Below are 18,517 nucleotides of genomic sequence, written 5' to 3'. Positions count from 1 at the left end.
TCAGCCTCATTGCGTAAGTCGTAAATTAGGCTGAATTGTACGACTCGACAACATTAGCATTGTCTACTGTCGTGCTGAAATAAGTAAACGACGAAAATTGTCGAAAACTATGCAGTGCTGCCAAGTTCTTCCGTTTTAATACACTAGTCGAGTAGAAATTTTAGGCAATGACGCTAAATTTTCGATACGATTCGACTCTCGAAAAACGACTTGCATTCGGCACGACTCTCGCAATGAGGCTGAATTTTACGACGACTTTTCACCCTGCGTTTTTGGCACGTTCCCTTTTAAAAAGGTCTTCGAAAATCCTCGTGCATTTACACGATGACTTTTTCTTTGCGGCGTTTCTTGCGTATTTTTGACATTTAAGCGTAAACTTTTCTTTGGTCAACTCTTTCGTCCTCATTTTTAAAGCGGAGCGAATCGCGAACTCTAGAGCAAAAATACGAAAAAGTGAACTCGATAAAAGCGACACGTTAAATAAACCCCTCGATTTCGCTCACCGTGCGTGTCTGCCTACCCCGCTGACTTCGCTACACTTCTTGCCGACAAGCTCTACACGCATGACCTTCCACCCAGGGTGAAAAGTCATGGTGTAAATTGGCTCTATGTAATATTGATGCGCCTAAAAGATGCAGCGATTTCTATTCTCAAGTTACATACCTGATGACAGTACGAATGGAAATTATAATAGCGAGCTTTTAGTTTTTTAAATTAAAATTTTATTTTGTTTGTTTAATGTTTATTTTTTTTATAAAAACAGCCAAAGTAACTCCGAATTTCAAACTTTGCCCAAAAATTAGAATAATTCAACAAAAGTTTACAAGAGCAACAAACTTTTTATTAAGAATTTTTAGAAAAAATCGAAATTCCGCAATTTTATAGCCCATTAAATTCTAGCTGTAGAAAGTGCAGGTTTCAAGTGGCTAGAAATTCGCGTTTAATTTGGATAATTTGATGCTGACAGTGTCACCCATTATCTGCCATACAAAGTATTTTCGATTTTTTTTTATGGAAGAAAATAATGAAATTTGGACTTATATGGTTTTTCATAGATAATGAGCTGTATTTTCATAAAAAATAAGCATTAAGCAAGCAAAAGAAAACAAAGTCAAAACTGGAAAAATGTCGTGTCCCTATTATTTTTCCCATGTCTATGTACTGGCATCATCACCTTCTTTGCATGCCTTTAATATATGAAAATGTGCGCTGTTGGTTCTTAATTGTTACAATCTTAGTCTTAAATGTTTAAACGTACCACGTTCTCACCACTTCTTGCAGTCACAATAGGATTTGGGTATTTTCGGCATTATTCCAAAGGATGGAATGCCAATTAATAATTCCCTTTGTGTATTTTTATACATAAAAACTTTAGAAAATTCATAGCGAGGTCACAGGGTACATATGTAGGTACAGCTGCGATCAAGGAAATAGTAGCAAAATTCAAAATGATGTCGTTTGTAACTTATGTTAATTATTTATTTTTGTATAATTTTCACTTTCAAGGTTTGCACAAAGTTAACAAAAATTAATCAAACTTCAAACAATTTTAATCAAAATTTCAAACTTTTATTCAGAATTTCTAGAACATTTTTGAGTATGCAGTTTTGTAGCCCATTCAATTTTAGTACAATAAAGTGCGAGTTTTAAGTTACTAAAAATTACGTTGATTTTTTAGATTTTTTTTTTTGTCGAGGGTGTTCAGCATTTTCTTCCGTATAACGTATAAACATAATCTATTTTTATATGGAAGAAAAAGTCATAAGTAAATTAACATTCGAAATTTTTAAATAATAATAGAATGTATTATCTATAAATTATTCGTACAAAATAAAAAAAGGCACTCGGCACATTACGCACCTAATCAAAGTTGAGTAATAGTTTCGTCATGCCGAAACGAATGCATGACAACTCGACTTCTGCACACTTGCCTGGCACACACATTACACATTTTCTGGCCGGTCTTTCTCACTAATACACTTCCACAAATATTTCTGCATAAAATATTGCTTAAACGCTTATGGTCTAATACAATTGGGACCAGTTTTAGCACAAAATCATCAATTTTGAATTATTTCCTATTGAAATGAAAAATAATTTTTATTTCCAACACAAAAAAGTAAACAAATGCCGATTTCAAAACGACAAGCGCCTTACAATGTTGGGCGATACGATTCATGAAGCTTTTACGATTAGGCGAAAACATGATTATGAGTCATAATATACAGAGCTTTATTGAAATACATGTGTTCGGCATAAAAGCTTCATTACACTACTATGACTAGGCGCTTATATGCGGAGTGCCTAAGGCACTGGACCTATATAAACTCGATAACATCCTCGAATTTCGTTCTTCTAACTTTGTCAGCTTTGTCCTTGTGAATCCAAACAATTTAAATTTTTTGAATTCCATAGAAATTTCCTATTGCATTTGTTACCCATATTTTTATTCTACATTCCATGAATTTATTTAATAATTTTTGGAATTAATCATATCTTTGAAATTACGAACTCCTTCAAAATAAATCCTGCGGTCAGAGAGAAAAAATAAAACAACTTTAAATAAAAGAGTAGGTTTCAAACCCATTTACTTATTATTTATTTCACGGTAGGAGAGCGTCTCAAACAATATAGAAGAAATTTTTTCGATTAAAGTTGTTGAAAAGTAATGAATATCCAAATCCCGGGAATAATCCCGGGGTCCCGTGATTGTGACAACGCAATCCCGAGATCGGGTAAAGCCGAAAAATTAACATCCCTTGTTCTAGCTTAAAAGATAGGATAGTTTTGAACCCGAGAAAAAAATATATATTTTTTTTTTGTGGGTTTGTATTCTTGGTTCCAACTTAAAACTATCCTATCTCTTTTGAACCCGAGAAAAAAATCATCGAAATTTTGTCTATGCTTCTCGCAACGTTCTTAAAAATCCCGTGTAGCTATGTTCATATGTATGTTTATGTTGGGGAGAAATAGGTAGGATAGCATCAAAATAATGTAGTATGTATTTATTCATATAAACATGCGCACATCAACAGCAACAAAAAATGTAGCGTTTGGATACCATCCAATGTTATCCATGCCCCTGGCTGATGTTTGAACCGTAACCAGGGCTCTTTTTTTTTTGAAACGTAATGAACGATAATAACAATATTTTGTAAATTTCGATATCAAATGAAACGTAAGAAACAATAAGGGTCTTCACACCGAGCTCGGTATTCGATAACTCGGTGTCCGGTAATTTTTTGCCATTACACCGAGTTTCCGAGTACCAAGCCTCGGTGTGACGACCCATAGGATCTACGATGCATGTAACCAGCCTACTATTTTTCCATTGGAATTATAAAATCTATTATATTTTAAGACGTCCACCAAAATATTTCGGAAAAATATTAAGATCTAAGTTAGCTGGACCGATTTGAAAATACCTCCAAAAATGCAGTTTTTTATGAATAAAAATAGTTTATTTATTTTTTTTTTTTCATTTCATTTTTGGAGGTATTTTCAAATCGGTCCAGCTCGCTTAAATCTTAATATTTTTCCGAAATATTTTGGTGGACATCTTAAAATATAATAAATTTTGTAATCCCGGCGGAAAAACCGCAACTTTTTTTGGTGATGCAGTCTAATGTACATATGTACATAAAATGAGGAGTTACATAAAAAATATGTTTTTTATTATTGTAATCGTTTTTACTAGCTTTTTAACAAGATAAAAAAACACTTAGACCCCTTCTCACTCCACATTCGAAGCGCTCCGAAAATACCCATTCAAGGTGTTGCTGTGGGCGTCCTTTTTATCCATATTTAGAGCGCTTCGCAGTTGCTGCCTATAGAAATGAACGTAGCAATGCTTTGTTCAATGTAAAACTCTAAAATTTTTTCCATGCAAATATTTCAAAAGTGGTGTAATGATCTTTAAATCTAGAATTATAAAATTATAGTTTAAAATACTAAAACCTCGCTATTATAATTTCCATTGGTACTGTCTAAAATTTTTTCCATGCAAATATTTCAAAAGTGGTGTAATGATCTTTAAATCTAGAATTATAAAATTATAGTTTAAAATACTAAAACCTCGCTATTATAATTTCCATTGGTACTGTCTAAAATTTTTTCCATGCAAATATTTCAAAAGTGGTGTAATGATCTTTAAATCTAGAATTATAAAATTATAGTTTAAAATACTAAAACCTCGCTATTATAATTTCCATTGGTACTGTCTAAAATTTTTTCCATGCAAATATTTCAAAAGTGGTGTAATGATCTTTAAATCTAGAATTATAAAATTATAGTTTAAAATACTAAAACCTCGCTATTATAATTTCCATTGGTACTGTCTAAAATTTTTTCCATGCAAATATTTCAAAAGTGGTGTAATGATCTTTAAATCTAGAATTATAAAATTATAGTTTAAAATACTAAAACCTCGCTATTATAATTTCCATTGGTACTGTCACCTGTCGGGTTTACCTTACAGTACGAATGGATAGAGTCCGACCGATTAATCGGCATCGGCTAGTATCGGCACAAAATTGAGCATCGGCATCGGCCTTTTTTCGCTGATTCTTTGGAATTTCTTTTCAAATGTTCAGGTGAAGCGACAGCCAACTTTAAAAAACATTTGCAGACAGCTCACAAAAATTATTTTTATGGAGAACACTGCCAGCAAAAAAAATTGCCAAAAATTATCCGGATTTTATAGCAGCTTGAAACTTGCACTTCATTATACTAGAATGAAATGGTCTACAAAACTGCATACCAAAATTCTGATTAAAAAGTTTGAAATTTTGGTGAAAATAAGCAGAATTTTTCTAATTTTTGTACAAAGTTTGAAATCTGAATTTATATGGTGTTTGTTGTTGACTTTTATAAAAAAAAAATAATAAACATTAAATAAAAATGACAAAATCGGTCAAAATATCGCAATTCTTTTATTTTATGGACCACTATATGTATGTACATACGTACCTATGCATTGAGTGCAAAAGAGTGTATTTTAGTACAAAACGAAATGAAATTTTGTTCCTAAATATTTTTTGCTTAGCACCATATAAAAAAGTGTTTATGTAATGTACATAAATGTGATATATGTATGTACATATATTTTTACACATCATATGTATGGATGTACATACATGTGTATGTAATGTTGCATAACAAGCCAATTAAATTAATTATTTCTTTTCTTTTTTTTTAACGCCGTGAAATGTACTGATATCATGAATTAATACATTTTAAAAAAATTGGAATCGGTCGGACTCTGCGAATGGAAATTATAATAGCGAGGTTTTAGTTTTTTAAACTATAATTTTATCAAATTCACTATAAATTATTTTATCAAATTCACTATATAAAATTATAGGGAAATGTCACTGAGGTAAAAAGAGGTGTGTTGTCTCGAATTCGATTTGCTATGGAAGGATAATCTTTGTTCTTCCCCTCCTTCAGACGGCTTTCAAAATCGAATTCATTTGCGGTGAAATCATCCACTCTCTAAATGCAAATGTTGCGGAATGATCAAACAACATTTCTAGTTTCATTAGCGTTGACCATTGAGTAATGCAGTTCAAGATGAATTTCTTATGATTCTTCACTCATCTGAAAAGGATCAAACATGTCCTTAAATCTCCGCCTTTCACCTTCCGCATCAGCAATCTAGGACTCGTTCTTCTCTTCAAGCAATAACGCCGCGGCTATGGATTTCATTCTTATAATTATGTTTCCACTTAAATTAAGAACGAACGAAATTTTATTTATAAATTACAATGATGTTTTATATATTTAGTAATTTTAAAGTATTTACAAATTTTAACTTCATAAGCTGCTATAGTTTGGTGGCAAATATTTCTTATGCTTTGAGGCGACCAGCTGATTTCGAAGATGTTTTCGTTCTTCCTCTTCTTACGATTCGATCGTAACTCAGAATATCAAATTACGATTGTTGCGGAGCGTAATGCGGAAACGTAATTGAAATGCAGAACAGGGCTGAGTAATTTTTAGCGACTTGGAAGTTGAACTTTATAAAAAAATTTAATGGGCTGCATAACTAAACGCATACTCAAAATTTTTCTAAGAAGTCGAATTCTAAAATTTAAAAATTTCGTTTAAAATTTCTTGCATCTTCCCCGAGTTTTGTACGAAATTAAAAAAAAATAGATTCTTGTGGATTTTACTGTTGAATTAACTACATATCGCACTTTTAATAATATAACGAAGTATTTCAAAGTTTAAATTTTGTGGGAAAACGCAATCAAAGTTTTATCAATTCATACAGTTGGTATACAAAAAGGCCGATGGAAAGACACATGCGCCATATTTAGGAAATTTGGTTATNTTCAAAATGATGTCGTTTGTAACTTATGTTAATTATTTATTTTTGTATAATTTTCACTTTCAAGGTTTGCACAAAGTTAACAAAAATTAATCAAACTTCAAACAATTTTAATCAAAATTTCAAACTTTTATTCAGAATTTCTAGAACATTTTTGAGTATGCAGTTTTGTAGCCCATTCAATTTTAGTACAATAAAGTGCGAGTTTTAAGTTACTAAAAATTACGTTGATTTTTTAGATTTTTTTTTTTGTCGAGGGTGTTCAGCATTTTCTTCCGTATAACGTATAAACATAATCTATTTTTATATGGAAGAAAAAGTCATAAGTAAATTAACATTCGAAATTTTTAAATAATAATAGAATGTATTATCTATAAATTATTCGTACAAAATAAAAAAAGGCACTCGGCACATTACGCACCTAATCAAAGTTGAGTAATAGTTTCGTCATGCCGAAACGAATGCATGACAACTCGACTTCTGCACACTTGCCTGGCACACACATTACACATTTTCTGGCCGGTCTTTCTCACTAATACACTTCCACAAATATTTCTGCATAAAATATTGCTTAAACGCTTATGGTCTAATACAATTGGGACCAGTTTTAGCACAAAATCATCAATTTTGAATTATTTCCTATTGAAATGAAAAATAATTTTTATTTCCAACACAAAAAAGTAAACAAATGCCGATTTCAAAACGACAAGCGCCTTACAATGTTGGGCGATACGATTCATGAAGCTTTTACGATTAGGCGAAAACATGATTATGAGTCATAATATACAGAGCTTTATTGAAATACATGTGTTCGGCATAAAAGCTTCATTACACTACTATGACTAGGCGCTTATATGCGGAGTGCCTAAGGCACTGGACCTATATAAACTCGATAACATCCTCGAATTTCGTTCTTCTAACTTTGTCAGCTTTGTCCTTGTGAATCCAAACAATTTAAATTTTTTGAATTCCATAGAAATTTCCTATTGCATTTGTTACCCATATTTTTATTCTACATTCCATGAATTTATTTAATAATTTTTGGAATTAATCATATCTTTGAAATTACGAACTCCTTCAAAATAAATCCTGCGGTCAGAGAGAAAAAATAAAACAACTTTAAATAAAAGAGTAGGTTTCAAACCCATTTACTTATTATTTATTTCACGGTAGGAGAGCGTCTCAAACAATATAGAAGAAATTTTTTCGATTAAAGTTGTTGAAAAGTAATGAATATCCAAATCCCGGGAATAATCCCGGGGTCCCGTGATTGTGACAACGCAATCCCGAGATCGGGTAAAGCCGAAAAATTAACATCCCTTGTTCTAGCTTAAAAGATAGGATAGTTTTGAACCCGAGAAAAAAATATATATTTTTTTTTTGTGGGTTTGTATTCTTGGTTCCAACTTAAAACTATCCTATCTCTTTTGAACCCGAGAAAAAAATCATCGAAATTTTGTCTATGCTTCTCGCAACGTTCTTAAAAATCCCGTGTAGCTATGTTCATATGTATGTTTATGTTGGGGAGAAATAGGTAGGATAGCATCAAAATAATGTAGTATGTATTTATTCATATAAACATGCGCACATCAACAGCAACAAAAAATGTAGCGTTTGGATACCATCCAATGTTATCCATGCCCCTGGCTGATGTTTGAACCGTAACCAGGGCTCTTTTTTTTTTGAAACGTAATGAACGATAATAACAATATTTTGTAAATTTCGATATCAAATGAAACGTAAGAAACAATAAGGGTCTTCACACCGAGCTCGGTATTCGATAACTCGGTGTCCGGTAATTTTTTGCCATTACACCGAGTTTCCGAGTACCAAGCCTCGGTGTGACGACCCATAGGATCTACGATGCATGTAACCAGCCTACTATTTTTCCATTGGAATTATAAAATCTATTATATTTTAAGACGTCCACCAAAATATTTCGGAAAAATATTAAGATCTAAGTTAGCTGGACCGATTTGAAAATACCTCCAAAAATGCAGTTTTTTATGAATAAAAATAGTTTATTTATTTTTTTTTTTTCATTTCATTTTTGGAGGTATTTTCAAATCGGTCCAGCTCGCTTAAATCTTAATATTTTTCCGAAATATTTTGGTGGACATCTTAAAATATAATAAATTTTGTAATCCCGGCGGAAAAACCGCAACTTTTTTTGGTGATGCAGTCTAATGTACATATGTACATAAAATGAGGAGTTACATAAAAAATATGTTTTTTATTATTGTAATCGTTTTTACTAGCTTTTTAACAAGATAAAAAAACACTTAGACCCCTTCTCACTCCACATTCGAAGCGCTCCGAAAATACCCATTCAAGGTGTTGCTGTGGGCGTCCTTTTTATCCATATTTAGAGCGCTTCGCAGTTGCTGCCTATAGAAATGAACGTAGCAATGCTTTGTTCAATGTAAAACTCTAAAATTTTTTCCATGCAAATATTTCAAAAGTGGTGTAATGATCTTTAAATCTAGAATTATAAAATTATAGTTTAAAATACTAAAACCTCGCTATTATAATTTCCATTGGTACTGTCTAAAATTTTTTCCATGCAAATATTTCAAAAGTGGTGTAATGATCTTTAAATCTAGAATTATAAAATTATAGTTTAAAATACTAAAACCTCGCTATTATAATTTCCATTGGTACTGTCTAAAATTTTTTCCATGCAAATATTTCAAAAGTGGTGTAATGATCTTTAAATCTAGAATTATAAAATTATAGTTTAAAATACTAAAACCTCGCTATTATAATTTCCATTGGTACTGTCTAAAATTTTTTCCATGCAAATATTTCAAAAGTGGTGTAATGATCTTTAAATCTAGAATTATAAAATTATAGTTTAAAATACTAAAACCTCGCTATTATAATTTCCATTGGTACTGTCTAAAATTTTTTCCATGCAAATATTTCAAAAGTGGTGTAATGATCTTTAAATCTAGAATTATAAAATTATAGTTTAAAATACTAAAACCTCGCTATTATAATTTCCATTGGTACTGTCACCTGTCGGGTTTACCTTACAGTACGAATGGATAGAGTCCGACCGATTAATCGGCATCGGCTAGTATCGGCACAAAATTGAGCATCGGCATCGGCCTTTTTTCGCTGATTCTTTGGAATTTCTTTTCAAATGTTCAGGTGAAGCGACAGCCAACTTTAAAAAACATTTGCAGACAGCTCACAAAAATTATTTTTATGGAGAACACTGCCAGCAAAAAAAATTGCCAAAAATTATCCGGATTTTATAGCAGCTTGAAACTTGCACTTCATTATACTAGAATGAAATGGTCTACAAAACTGCATACCAAAATTCTGATTAAAAAGTTTGAAATTTTGGTGAAAATAAGCAGAATTTTTCTAATTTTTGTACAAAGTTTGAAATCTGAATTTATATGGTGTTTGTTGTTGACTTTTATAAAAAAAAAATAATAAACATTAAATAAAAATGACAAAATCGGTCAAAATATCGCAATTCTTTTATTTTATGGACCACTATATGTATGTACATACGTACCTATGCATTGAGTGCAAAAGAGTGTATTTTAGTACAAAACGAAATGAAATTTTGTTCCTAAATATTTTTTGCTTAGCACCATATAAAAAAGTGTTTATGTAATGTACATAAATGTGATATATGTATGTACATATATTTTTACACATCATATGTATGGATGTACATACATGTGTATGTAATGTTGCATAACAAGCCAATTAAATTAATTATTTCTTTTCTTTTTTTTTAACGCCGTGAAATGTACTGATATCATGAATTAATACATTTTAAAAAAATTGGAATCGGTCGGACTCTGCGAATGGAAATTATAATAGCGAGGTTTTAGTTTTTTAAACTATAATTTTATCAAATTCACTATAAATTATTTTATCAAATTCACTATATAAAATTATAGGGAAATGTCACTGAGGTAAAAAGAGGTGTGTTGTCTCGAATTCGATTTGCTATGGAAGGATAATCTTTGTTCTTCCCCTCCTTCAGACGGCTTTCAAAATCGAATTCATTTGCGGTGAAATCATCCACTCTCTAAATGCAAATGTTGCGGAATGATCAAACAACATTTCTAGTTTCATTAGCGTTGACCATTGAGTAATGCAGTTCAAGATGAATTTCTTATGATTCTTCACTCATCTGAAAAGGATCAAACATGTCCTTAAATCTCCGCCTTTCACCTTCCGCATCAGCAATCTAGGACTCGTTCTTCTCTTCAAGCAATAACGCCGCGGCTATGGATTTCATTCTTATAATTATGTTTCCACTTAAATTAAGAACGAACGAAATTTTATTTATAAATTACAATGATGTTTTATATATTTAGTAATTTTAAAGTATTTACAAATTTTAACTTCATAAGCTGCTATAGTTTGGTGGCAAATATTTCTTATGCTTTGAGGCGACCAGCTGATTTCGAAGATGTTTTCGTTCTTCCTCTTCTTACGATTCGATCGTAACTCAGAATATCAAATTACGATTGTTGCGGAGCGTAATGCGGAAACGTAATTGAAATGCAGAACAGGGCTGAGTAATTTTTAGCGACTTGGAAGTTGAACTTTATAAAAAAATTTAATGGGCTGCATAACTAAACGCATACTCAAAATTTTTCTAAGAAGTCGAATTCTAAAATTTAAAAATTTCGTTTAAAATTTCTTGCATCTTCCCCGAGTTTTGTACGAAATTAAAAAAAAATAGATTCTTGTGGATTTTACTGTTGAATTAACTACATATCGCACTTTTAATAATATAACGAAGTATTTCAAAGTTTAAATTTTGTGGGAAAACGCAATCAAAGTTTTATCAATTCATACAGTTGGTATACAAAAAGGCCGATGGAAAGACACATGCGCCATATTTAGGAAATTTGGTTATCTGCTAGACTCAATATGTTCTTATCAAGCCAATTAATTGGATAAAAAAATCTCCAAAAAACGTAAATTTTGAGTTATATCTCTTTATTATTAAACGTGCGATATATTTTTATAAAAAAATTCGGAAGGGAAAACATGTCAAACGTCTGGGTTTACTTTTTTCTGTGCTTAATTTGTGTATTTAGTAGGTAACATACAATGACTTTACGATGACTTTAAATTTTAGTTGGTAGCCTTTATTTCGCCAAAATAGTAATATTGATTATCTTCATGTGAATGTATTTTTCTTCCACGTGCTTGTGTCTACATACTTATATACATATCGACACCTCCAAACCATACCATGCTAAGTCGGCGTCGATATGTACATATGTACATACAGCACGCTCATGGTATTTCATTGTTACTTGACAGCGCATGGATTAGTCATACAGTTTTGACGTCTCATTTCACTTATTGCCCAAGTCTTGCTCAATTCGTTCTTGCCAAAAATGACGTATATAGCGTAACGACTTCATGTTTTACCATTTTAGTCTCAGATTTAATGTATGTATGTATGTATGTATGTATGTATGTATGTATGTACATACACATCGTCGTTTAAAGTACAAAACGGCGTATTGTCATTCTGCAAAACCGCGTAACTGACATTTGCTGCCATAAATTGGATTTGCTCACACAAGCTCTTGGCTCAATCCTTATCCATTCGTACTGAAATATACTAGCCAGAAATGCGATTGCTTTATTTGAAATATGAGTGTTTTTACTCTAGAAAATTATTTATGCAACCTCGCATACGCGGTTTTGCATTTTGTTGATACGCGGTTTTGTACTTTAAACGACGATATGTATCTGTTCGTATGGAATAGTAGCTTACGTCTAAAGGCTGGCTTTAGTATAAAGCGGCATTCGCAATTGCGCAAATAAACGTTAACGAAATAGTTCCGATATTAGCAAGTAAATATTCTTATTAAGTTTCATCAAAAAATTCCTTGTCGTTTACAAAATAAAGGAAATGCCGCATTATGATAAAGCCAACTTCGAGACATAAGCTACTATTCCATATGAACACAGGTATATATTTCATACATGAGTTCATCATACGTATAAATATATTAAAAAAATTGCTTTAATCCGAGTAAGCCTTTGTAGCGCAATATTCCCTTTTATGATTTTTCGTTTTACTGCTTATTCACTTTCTGTTGGGTTATTCACACCTTGCAGTTTCTTATTCAGTTTTCAACAACAAAGTCTACAGAGTAATAATATTAAGGGTATTCTCTTTATCTTGCAAAACCTTTACACGGTGTAAGGGATAGCACGGTTTGCAAGTTTTCCTATAGGAAACCAGTTCTACCACGCAAGCCGTGCACCGTATTAGAATTTGCTTTGAAAACGTATTCCCTATGTTCTCATCAGTTTGTTGCTTCACATTTAAAATTTCAAAAGTAGTGCAATTTTCTTTGATTACAACGATATCGTTATATATAATATAATAATAATATATATTAGTTTAAAGGTATCTGTGCATCTTACACCTTCCCTTTTACATCAATTATGCAAACATTTTATGTCATTTCGAATTAAATAATACATACATAACATCCTTTTTCACTTCTAATTTCAGATGTCTAAAGCTCCTGCTGTTGGTATTGATTTGGGTACAACCTACTCTTGCGTGGGTGTATTCCAGCATGGCAAAGTTGAGATCATTGCCAATGACCAGGGTAATCGCACTACCCCATCATATGTTGCCTTCACCGAAACAGAGCGTCTGATCGGCGATGCTGCCAAGAATCAGGTTGCCATGAACCCAGTTAACACCATTTTCGATGCCAAACGTTTGATTGGTCGCAAGTTCGACGATGCCAACGTTCAGGCTGATATGAAGCACTGGCCCTTCGATGTGGTTAATGTTGATGGCAAGCCAAAGATTAGCGTCACATACAAGGACGAGAAGAAGACTTTCTTCCCCGAGGAGATTTCATCGATGGTGTTGACCAAGATGAAGGAGACCGCTGAAGCTTATTTGGGCAAGACAGTTACCAACGCTGTTATCACCGTTCCCGCCTACTTCAACGACTCTCAGCGTCAGGCCACCAAGGATGCCGGTACTATTGCTGGATTGAATGTGTTGCGTATCATTAATGAGCCAACTGCCGCTGCTATTGCATACGGTTTGGACAAAAAGGCTGCTGGTGAGCGCAACGTGTTGATCTTCGATTTGGGTGGTGGTACTTTTGATGTGTCTATTCTGTCCATCGATGATGGTATCTTCGAAGTTAAGTCGACCGCTGGTGACACACATTTGGGTGGTGAAGATTTCGACAATCGTCTCGTCACTCACTTCGTTCAGGAATTCAAGCGCAAGCACAAGAAGGATCTGACCACCAACAAGCGTGCTCTGCGTCGTTTGCGTACAGCTTGTGAACGCGCGAAGCGTACCCTCTCTTCGTCCACCCAGGCCAGCATTGAAATCGATTCGTTATACGAGGGTGTCGATTTCTACACCTCGATCACACGTGCCCGTTTTGAGGAGTTGAACGCTGACCTGTTCCGCAGCACCATGGACCCTGTTGAGAAGGCTCTGCGTGATGCTAAATTGGACAAGTCGGCCATTCACGACATTGTGCTGGTCGGTGGTTCGACCCGTATCCCCAAGGTGCAGCGCTTGTTGCAGGATTTGTTCAACGGCAAGGAGCTGAACAAGTCGATCAATCCCGATGAGGCTGTGGCTTATGGTGCCGCCGTACAAGCTGCCATCTTACACGGTGACAAGTCACAGGAAGTCCAGGATTTGTTGCTGCTTGATGTCACTCCCCTCTCACTGGGTATCGAAACTGCTGGTGGAGTGATGAGCGTTCTCATTAAGCGCAACACCACTATCCCAACCAAGCAGACCCAGACCTTTACCACTTACTCGGACAACCAGCCCGGTGTGTTGATTCAGGTATATGAAGGTGAACGTGCCATGACCAAGGACAATAATTTGCTCGGCAAATTCGAACTGTCTGGTATTCCACCAGCACCTCGCGGAGTGCCACAAATTGAAGTCACCTTCGATATAGATGCCAACGGTATCTTGAATGTAACCGCTCTGGAGCGCTCCACCAACAAGGAAAACAAGATTACCATCACCAACGACAAGGGTCGCCTGTCGAAGGAGGACATCGAGCGTATGGTCAACGAAGCCGAGAAGTACCGCACAGAGGATGAGAAGCAAAAGGAGACAATTGCTGCCAAGAACTCTTTGGAGTCATACTGCTTCAACATGAAGGCTACTTTGGATGAGGAGAACATGAAGACTAAGATCTCCGAATCGGATCGCACCACCATTTTGGACAAGTGTAACGAAACCATCAAATGGTTAGATGCCAATCAGCTGGCTGAGAAAGAAGAATATGAGCACCGTCAAAAAGAACTGGAATCCGTGTGCAATCCAATCATTACCAAATTGTACCAGGGTGCCGGTGGTGCTCCAGGTGGTATGCCCGGCGGTATGCCCAGTGGTTTCCCAGGAGCTGGTGGTGCTCCAGGTGCGGGTGCAGCTGGTGCCGGCGCTGGCCCAACCATCGAAGAAGTCGATTAAACTATTCGCAGCGATTTAACAAGATAAACACCAAACAAATTTAATTATCCTTTTAGTCTGCCTCTTCTGAATTGATAAAAAAAAAACAAAGTTAGCGAAATCAAAAATATTTCCAATTGTATGCACTTTTTGCCTGAATTTATGACGGAAACACGCTGTCAAAAACATTGTACTACTTTAATACATACCATATATAGAAATTGCCAATTGAATCGTTTGAAAATGTAACTAATACTACAGTACATACTACCTACATACATAGAAAAGAAAATATCTGCTAATTTAGTAATTTAAAAAAGTATCTGAAATAGTATTGCAAGCATATATACATATGTATGTATGATAACAAAAAATATCCAAGCAACAAGTTCTAAATATAGCGAATGCTTCAAAACGGAAATCGGTTTTTAGTTTTACTAACCGACTCCCAAAAAAGGAGGAGGTTATCAGTTCGTCGGAATATATATATATTTTTTTATGTATGTTACCGCATAACTTTGGACCACGTCAGCCGATTTCGATAATTCGGAAAGGTAGTGTCTCAGAGGTGGCCTTATACTATATATCTGGTTTAGATCCGATCATTGGATCATGAAATATATATATATATATATATATATATATGTATACAGTGACGAGCAAAACTGTAACATGGCGTAACACTTTATTTCAGCCACCGCTATATATCCAAGTTCTAACGACTTTCATCCTTTTGTTGTATATTCTTGTCTCATAACGATTTGAAGTCAATACAACAACAATAAAAAACCGGCACACAAAAATGTAAATTAAGGCATATGTTTAAGTTTTGCACTCACTCTCAGTTTTGCATTTGACAGTTATCACTTACTTAGTTGGAAGTCAGATGACTTTTCTATACTGTAATTTATTGAAGAAGTGATCACCAGTAAATAATATAGTTATTCAGGAACCATAAATGTAAATAATAGATTTACTGCGGAAAGTCGGGACCGCACGAAAAGTGGCAAAAAATTGTGGAACTTGCTACTTGAAAATGTTAAGACTGAGAAATAATATAGCCTAAAGTGTTCCCAAGGACAAAGGGAGTCTGTCAAAAAATATTACGGTACGATATCTTGTGAACTTAGCAGCAAGTAGCGATGCAGCCACTATTACATTAGCGCTTAAGGTATTAAACTTTAACGCAAATCAATAGATAGCGAGGCGAAGAATTGCCAAATTGAACTCAAAGGCATCATAAAGAAGAAAAAAGCAAATTTTATCAAAATACATTCGCACGAAAACCTAACCGTTGCCTATTGGGATATGTTAGGCCATTCAGAATGCAATAAAAAACATATTTTTAAGTTTCAATTGAAGGTTATTTAGTCTGGCAAGACTATTCAGCCAAAGCAGTGTTGTACCAATGGCATCATGATTCAATAACTACAGGTAGCAATCGTACAAAAACAACATTTACCGTTGGTATGAACTCCTTGTGTCATCAACATCTTTATCTATTCATATTCGTATGTATATGTATACCCTGCATACCAGGATTTCATAGAATTCTGAAAGGTTTCCCCTTTTTTTTTAAAGAATTTTCTTTAAGATATCGTACAGAAATTTCTTTACCATTTCTTGTCAACCGCTTCATATGTTTTTCTTTAAAGATTCCTAAAAGAATCAACAAATTTCCGATACTCTTAAAGATTTCGGGAGCATTTGTTTGCAGGGTATATATTTACGTATATGTTTAATAGAGTGTTCCAATAGCAGTCCGGTTTACAGGATTTAGTCAGAACTTACAGGAAGTCGTTCCTATTGACATAAAACCTGTAAGTGGGAACACATTTGAGAGAGTAACTGAGCAACTGTTCCTAGTCAGAAGTTACAGGATTTAGTCCGGAGTTTTTTTTCCTGTAAGTTCATGAAAAGTGTCAAACGATCAGCTGATTTACATGTGCAAACAAAAACAGAAAGCGGTGAAAGCAAAGAACCTTATATTTGTTAAAAAATGGAAGTAAACAACGAAATATTTGAATATGTATAGATTTTAATAATTATTTAGTGATATTTCAGCTAAATCAGTGTTGTACAAATGACATGTAAACAAACCGACTGACGTTTTTACAGGAAATAGTGCTTTTTGCGTTCCTATGCACTTCTGCATCTGTTCTCCTTTTACTCTCATTTGAGAGAGTAAAATTGTAGTTTGACAGTTCCACAGGTTTTAGTCCGAAGTTCAAAGGAACAGACTAAATATATGCGGATATGTAAACAAAGCAAAACAGGCAATTATTTGACACAAGCGTGCTCATAAGAAGAAGCATGGCTTCTATGGCTATCACCTGTAATTGATGCGCCTTGCAGTGGTATGTAAACAAACCGAGTGACATTTTTACAGGAAATAGTGCTTTTTGCGTTCCCGTACGCTTCTGCATCTGTTCTCCTTTTGCTCTTATACCATGTTCTGACCGACATCGAAAACATGTTTTCGTTGCTAAAACTGGTTTTCGACCTAAAACATGTGTTTTCGTCCGTGTAAAATCTGTCAAACGAAACCCAGTTTTCGCTGAAAACTACTTGAAAACTCACGTTCCATTCATTCCAATCGGTGTCTTCACTAGTTTTTTTCGATTATTTATCGAAGTGGAAGTCGTATTTTCTCATCTTTAATACGCTATGTCGTATTTATTGTTAATTGGCTGGCCAAACTAACAGCCTCATTGCGTAAGTCGTAAATTAGGCTAAATTGTACGACTCGACAACATTGGCATTGTTTACTGTCGTGCTGAAAAAAGTAAACGACGAAATTTGTCGAAAACTACAGTGCTGCCAAGTTTTTCCGTTTTAATACACTAGCCTAGTGGAAATTTTAGCCAATGACGTGAAATTTTCGATACGATTCGACTCTCGAAAAACGACTTGCATTCGACACGACTCTCGCAATGAGGGTGTAAAATAAGAATGAAAGTAAGAGGTTGCTAATGACAAGAAAATGTGGGAAAAGTATTTTGCTTTTGTTTTTGTGTAGCAAAACTGCAATCAGAGGATGTAAGAAATGTCAACAAAAACACTAACAGCCGGTGTGAACAGCCTTCAGCTTACAATTCCAAAACTCGTTTTCAAAGTGTTCTCGTTGTCGGTCAGAACATGGTATTAGTTTGTTCCAGTTAGGAATTTTCGATATTTTAGAAAGTATCGATATCATGAATCGATTTAATTCATTGCATGTAAAATCGATATGGCGATATATCGGGCTGAACAATATCGATATCGGAAAAATCGATGTTGAAAATCCTACTCACAATTGAATAGAATATTAGACCTGCTTATCAACTCACCTAATTGTGTTATTTCCATATTGTATATTTACTGAGGATTAAACCGGCATGCCGGTTGTTGTTGTTGTTTTTGTAGCGGCTACAACAACCCCGCCCAGATCGGTTGGTATCTCAGTCGTTGTCGTCAAGTTCCACTAACGGCAGCCCTAAGAAGCGTGCAGCCTCGATAGGGTCNTCAGTCGTTGTCGTCAAGTTCCACTAACGGCAGCCCTAAGAAGCGTGCAGCCTCGATAGGGTCAGTCCACAGGGACAAAGGCGTTAGGGTTGTAGGGTTTTCCGGGCATACGAAGAGATGTTTCGAGTCGTGCGGGGTCCCTCCGCATGCCGGTCACTCATATGGCACATCTGCATTTAATCTGCTCAGGTATGAGTTTAACCTGCTGCAGTAGCCAGAGC

General features: G+C 34.4%; 1 protein-coding gene across 1 annotated transcript in view; it reads left to right on the top strand.

Annotated features, from left to right (window-relative positions):
- The window catches only part of Hsc70-4 (Heat shock protein 70 cognate 4), a 21,354-nt gene extending 6,146 nt beyond the window's left edge, over positions 1-15,208 (top strand). Inside the window, exon 2 of the mRNA XM_017631334.1 lies at positions 12,852-15,208. Within this exon, the coding sequence (XP_017486823.1) occupies positions 12,852-14,813 (1,962 nt within the window). The 3' untranslated portion in view covers positions 14,814-15,208. The remainder of the gene's footprint in view (positions 1-12,851) is intronic.
- Positions 15,209-18,517: the final 3,309 nt, after the last annotated feature.

The sequence above is a fragment of the Rhagoletis zephyria genome, unplaced genomic scaffold (assembly GCF_001687245.7).
Source record: "Rhagoletis zephyria isolate East Lansing unplaced genomic scaffold, Rhagoletis_zephyria_1.1 Rzeph_scaffold_08647, whole genome shotgun sequence".
Lineage (NCBI taxonomy): Eukaryota > Metazoa > Arthropoda > Insecta > Diptera > Tephritidae > Rhagoletis > Rhagoletis zephyria.
The sequence above is the reverse complement of the archived record's forward strand: the minus strand, read 5'-3'. Positions and strand labels throughout refer to the sequence as shown.